Source organism: Nannospalax galili, unplaced genomic scaffold (assembly GCF_000622305.1).
Source record: "Nannospalax galili isolate Female #2095 unplaced genomic scaffold, S.galili_v1.0 scaffold1119, whole genome shotgun sequence".
Lineage (NCBI taxonomy): Eukaryota > Metazoa > Chordata > Mammalia > Rodentia > Spalacidae > Nannospalax > Nannospalax galili.
Window position 1 is genome coordinate 717,778 of NW_008343597.1, and position 5,879 is coordinate 723,656.

The following is a 5,879-nucleotide window of genomic DNA, read 5'->3' on the forward strand; positions in this document are numbered from 1 at the left end:
TAGATTCCCATTATTACACTGACAAGAGGGCACCAATTCTGTAGACACCTCCCTAATGGTCAGTCTTTGCTCACAAAGACCTTTAAGCTTCTCAACCATGCTAATATCCCTTTATTGGTGGATTCTTCCTCTTAGTCAAGAATGAATCCTCTAGACCCTTCTAGAGATCACAGCCCATGTACACATTCTCTGGACCTTTAATGGGCTAATCCCAGTATGCCAACTCACTGGTTTAGCATTTGGGGTGGGTGTCCTCAGATGGTCCGTCTGGATATGAAAATCGTGCTGCTTCTTACAGATGTGGTCTCCAAATGCTCCTGTCTGAGCCTAACTCCTTTCTCCACGTCTCCCTTTCCTCTTGCTCCGTTTCGTATTCTGTTATTTCTTATGTTTTTCCATAAGAGCCAGAGCCAACCTCACCGGAGGGCCACTGAGTTGTGTCTTTCTGCTCCTTCCAGAGGATGATGCTTTGGACCCACCTGAAATAGAGACGGTAACAGTTTGTGTCAACTATCTGAGAGTGTTTGGACTCTGGAGGACCCTGGAATTGAGTTTCCAGGAAGAAAGTATCAACGGCCCATTCTATGTTTTAGTCAGCTTTGCATCACTATACGAAATACAAAGGTAATAAACTTATAGGAAGAAAAGTTTTAACACACCAACACATCACGGTGGAAGGGACTATTAGTAACTATTGGTCTGAGGAACTAGTGGTAATTGATAGCTGCTGGGAGAGGAAGAGTCTTTTTCTTCCAGGGTGTGATGCTGTATAGTTTGACCAGGCTCCAGAGGATGAACCCATACCCAAGAATATTTGGAACACACAAATTAGGCTTGATAGGTATGCTGGTTATTATTATTATTATTTTTTTTTTGTCAACTTGACAAAAACTAGAGACATCTGGAAAGAGGAAACCCCAGCTGAGGAATTTCTTCCATCAGATTGGCCTGTGGCCATGTCAGTGAGGCATTTTCTTAATTGGTAATTGATGCAGGAGAGACCAACCCACTGTGGGTGGTGCTGTCCCTGGGTAGGTGGGCCTGGGCTGCATAAGAAGGGTAACTGACCAAGGTCGGGGATGCATACCAGTAAACAGTGGTTCTTTGTGGCCCGTTTCTGCTCCTGCCTCCAGGTGCCTGCTTTGAGTTCCTGCCCTAACTTCCCTCAGTGATAGACTGTAACTTGGAAGAGTAAGATGAAATAAATGTTTTCCTCCCGAAGCTGGTTTTGGTCAGTGTTTTATCACAGTAATAGAAAGTAACTAAGGTAACTAAAACAACAGGCCTTTAAAAAAATGACTTTCCTGCTCCCAGGCACCAAGAAGTTTTCCATCATTTCTCTATTCCTCTTCTATAAGCCCAGTGTACCTTCACTTATGCCCTACAGAAAATGTAAAACACCTAACTGAACTTCTAGAGATAAAAAAGGAACATTAAACAAGGAGTTGGGGAAGTTGGGGGTGAATGATGAATACATTAAATATACACTGTAACCATGTGTCTCAAAGAATCAATAAAAATATAACAAAAAAGAAAAATAATAAAGGAAGTGAAGTCAGGGAGATAGTAAGGTGGGGTGGAGATGGGGAAGGGGATCTAAATAGGGTCAAAATACACTGTACAAAATTCTTAAAGGAGCAATAAAAGTATTTCTTAAAAATTAACACAAAGAAAAATGTCAGATTCATAGACCTGCTAGGTAATCCATGTGAAAGCGTTCAGTAACATGCTCTCCTTACCTCCAGCTCTCTCTCTACCTAACTTTACCTCTTCCCTTTATCAAGATTTTTCAAGCCCCACTTTTTCCCTGGCAAACTGACATTGTTTGGTTGATCATTTCATATTACAAATTCTTTTCTGAGGACTTTTATTACTTTCATTAGTGTAAGTTTTGAACCAAAGTATGCACATTTGGAGCACAGGCTTATCCTTGAAGTGTTGCAGCATATGGATGGCCCTAGGCTCTGGCATGGGGAGGGGAGCCCATGCACTGCCCTCAGACCCTTCAGAGGTGGGGGGACCAGCCAGCCACAGCAATGCTCTCACCAGTGATGTAGCTGGCATCTGGGGAGCACAGGAAGGATACAAGTCCCACACAATCTTCAGGCTGCCCCACTCTGCATGGAAAGAGATGAGATCAATGATGCTTTGCCTTCCAGCCCTGAGCTTTCATGTGACTCTGTGGAATCAAGACCCATGGAGATGAGCCAAGAGCTACAAGTGAAGATGTAGGGGCTCTTCCGGGAACTGCAGAGGCCACCCCAGACCTCAGGGGAGCTTCAGATCCCCAAAAGGGGAAGGGGAAGTGATCTGAGAGCATAGACTATGATCTTTGATTTTTTTATGAGGTCATGCTAATTCATATTTGCAAGGGAAACTGCCTCACCGACCTCTGCAGTCCATAAATTTTCTTCATACTTTCCATAAAAGCTTGGTCTTCAACAGTCTAAAAGCAGTGTCAAAGGTTAGTACTGTTCATGCAAGATGCAGTCACTCAGGCGCTACATCATGCATGATGTGTGTGTGTGTGTGTGTGTGTGTGTGTGTGTATGGCATCTGTGGGACACTCTGGCATGATCTTTGCAGATCATTTTGATTCTAATGTGCAACTTGAAGGCTGTGGACCAGAGAGCATCTGAACAAGAGTCCCAAAGTCTAAGCCTAAGTGCGCAGGTCTCTGCAGGGCATTGCCCACAAGTGACAGGCACCGTAGTGTGTAGAAGAGGAGCTGCCTGCCCTTGGTCCTCACCAAGTGGCTGAAGTCTGTGTTGATTATTCCTGGTACTAGGCAGTTCACACAGATGTTCTTTGGTGCCAGCTCCACTGCCCGAGTCTTGGTGAGGCCCAGCAATGCTGTTTTACTGACATTGTACACCCCTAGGCACTGAGCACAGAAAGAAAGTGAGATGGATAGACTGGAATTGAGACAAGGGAGGTTCACTTGTATTTCCTGAGGCCAGGGAATTCATACTAGTAATGCATTCTGATCATCAGCTCTGGAAGATGACACCCAGAGGGATGGTACCATGCTCCCACTTAAGTGCACTTATAGAAAATGAAGGATCTGTGTGGTTGAGTAGTTCTGAGGGAGGTGTTGTTAAATGGCTATTTCCATGCACTAGGTTTTCTGGATGAAAATTTCTCGTATCTCATATGGCCGTACTTACAGGAATTGGGGTATATGCTGCAATTGAGGACACCAGGACCACTGAACCTTGTCTGGAAAGATAAAGAGACAGTGCAACGTAAGCTGAAGACAGCTATCCTGGGTGTGACCGAGAAGGGAGGGCATGTGGAGGAGGAGTGCAGGGGACTTGAGTGAGGGAGAAGACTGTAGGATTGTCTCCGTTTTCCCTAAGGTCCTCGATGGTGTATCTGAAGTCACATTGTCAGAAGCCATCTATATCTGAATTCTGCTTTTGCAGGAAATTATGACTAAATATCTTGACTTTAAATTACAATTATTGAACAGTAACACCAGAAATATTTCCTATGCTTTCTTGAATTAGTTTTGATAAGGGATATAATTTCAAAAAATTGTTTCATTACCCCTTGATCAATTTCACTAGAAATCTGTCAAACTACTGTTAAGGTTCAGATAGCCCTGCCCCCTCACCAACAGGATCCCAAGGACTCCTCATGCTCCTGAGAAAAGGGAACCTAGCTGATAAGCACCTTGGTCTTTGAAGTCAAGAGAAGCAGACTTTTCTCCACTGTTTGGCCAACACAGCAGGCTTCCCCTTTGATCTCTAAAGAGAACAGGTTTTAACAGTCCTGCTTTCCCACTCCCCCCACAACTTAAAAAAAAATACATCTCCCCGCCTTCTGCAGAAAGCAGAAGCCTCCCTTTTTAAAAGACCCCAGCTCAAGGCCCAGGCAGACACCCAGGAATCTGTCCCATGTGTTCCCTTGCTAATAAACCCTATTTAGATGGAGTTTTATCTGTGTCCTGGTGCCTCCTCCTCCATTCGCTCATTCTCCGCCAACTTTTTACCTATCAACTACTAGTTATTTTTAAAACCTTTTTTTTTGGTTTTCTGGTTCTGTGTATTGTATTTTGGTCCTCCCCTCTCCCCTCCTTCTTTGCTTCCTTTCTTCCCAGTGCTAAGGCGCAACCCCAGGGCCTTACAGGCTGAGCAGGCATTCTACCACAGAGCTCGACCTGCCCTCCTTCCCAGTGATTTCTGCCCTGTGTCTTATCCGGCTGCTTTTTGTGCGTTCCCTCTTCCCCGCACATTCCAGTTTTAGGTAACATAAATGAGATAGTTGATCACGGTTGTCCATCTAGAAAGACACGCTTTTACTTCGATGTCTATAAGAGAGATTTAAAAAATGGAACTTTAAAGCCAGAAGTTGAGCTATTTTCCTGCTGTGTTAGAGTTGGCCTGCCCCTCTTGAACAATGTCTTGATTCACAGCTTTTCCCACTCCTCTGATTACCCTGGAATACTTCCTTCTTAGCATTATGAACAGCTGACAGAAAAGAAACTTGGCTAAATTGTACCATTGCTGTATAATCACATTAAAAACTACTTTGATTAAAAATTCTAGCTCAAACATCTCTCTCTCTCTCTCTCTCTCTCTCTCTCTCTCTCTCTCTCGTGTGTGTGTGTGTGTGTGTGTGTGTGTGTGTGTGTGTGTTTGGTGCTCTTGTATGCATGTGTGAAGCCCAGAGGACAATCTTGGGTGTTGTTCCTACACGCTGTACATTTCCTTTGAGACAGGATATCTCAATGTCCCAGCTCACCACACAGGCTAGACTGGCTAGGGGCTCCAATACCGAAATGGACTAGTGTGCACCCCCAAACCTGGCGTTTTTTATGTGGGTTCTGTGGACCAAACTCAGATCCTAGTGCTTGTGAAGTAATCACTTTACCTACTGAGCTATCTTTTCTAGCCCTACTTAGTTCAAAAGTTTTAAGATTTTAGTTACAGTTACTGATATACTGGGATTAATATCTAGCATTTAATTCTGTGATCTTTAAATCCCCCCGGTTCCTTTTGTTTATCCATTTTAGTTTCTTTTGGATTATTTCTCTACCCACTTACTAGTTTGAAAATGTACTTTGCACTCTGTTGACACTGTTGGACCTGTCTCCATAGGAAGTAAATCAGGGCTGTCCAGGCAACCAAAGTTTAGTAATTCTTACCCTGACTAAACAAACGAAACCCTTTTAACAGTGCAGCTCAATTTCTGTCTTTCTGGTTTGAATATTATTATTATTATTTTTATCTTTTTGAGACAGGGTCTCCCTGTAGTTCCAGCTGTCCTGGAACTCACTATGTAGACCAGGCTGGCCTTGAACTCACAGAGACCTGCCTGTCTCTGCCTCCCGAGTGCTGGGATTAAAGGCGTGCGCCACCACGCCCGGCATGTTTTTGCTATTTTCAACCCCACGAAACATCACTTTTCTGCTGTAGGTGCTTTGGTTTGTTCGTATGCTGCTGTTTTCTGGGCCTTCATTTTTTTTGCCTCAGGTTGTACCTATGGGATGGTTTCGTTCCTTCCGCCTGAAGTACATCATTCAGAACCCCTTTTAGTGACGGTCTTCTAGTAATAGATACTATTTTTGTTTGTCTGAAAATGCTAGAACTCTTTTGCTATTTTCAACCCCATGAAACATCACTTTTCTGCTGTAGGTGCTTTGGTTTGTTCGTATGCTGCTGCTTTCTGGGCCTTCATTTTTTTTGCCTCAGGTTGTACCTATGGGATGGTTCCGTTCGGGATGGTTCCGTTCCTTCCGCCTGAAGTACATCATTCAGAACCCCTTTTAGTGATGGTCTTCTAGTAATAGATACTATTTTTGTTTGTCTGAAAATGCTAGAACTCTGCCCTAATTTTTGATTTACTAGGTGGATAGTCCCCCCATCATACAGGAA

General features: G+C 43.7%; 1 protein-coding gene across 1 annotated transcript in view; it reads right to left on the reverse strand.

The window, feature by feature from the left end:
• Positions 1-2,005: 2,005 nt before the first annotated feature.
• LOC103739496 (dehydrogenase/reductase SDR family member 2, mitochondrial-like) overlaps positions 2,006-5,879 on the reverse strand; it is a 39,732-nt gene continuing 35,858 nt past the window's right edge. Inside the window, exons 5-8 of the mRNA XM_029566843.1 lie at positions 3,168-3,224; positions 2,750-2,884; positions 2,391-2,446; positions 2,006-2,117 (exon numbers count right to left, since the gene is read on the reverse strand). Of these exons, the coding sequence (XP_029422703.1) occupies positions 2,006-2,117; positions 2,391-2,446; positions 2,750-2,884; positions 3,168-3,224 (360 nt within the window). The remainder of the gene's footprint in view (positions 2,118-2,390; positions 2,447-2,749; positions 2,885-3,167; positions 3,225-5,879) is intronic.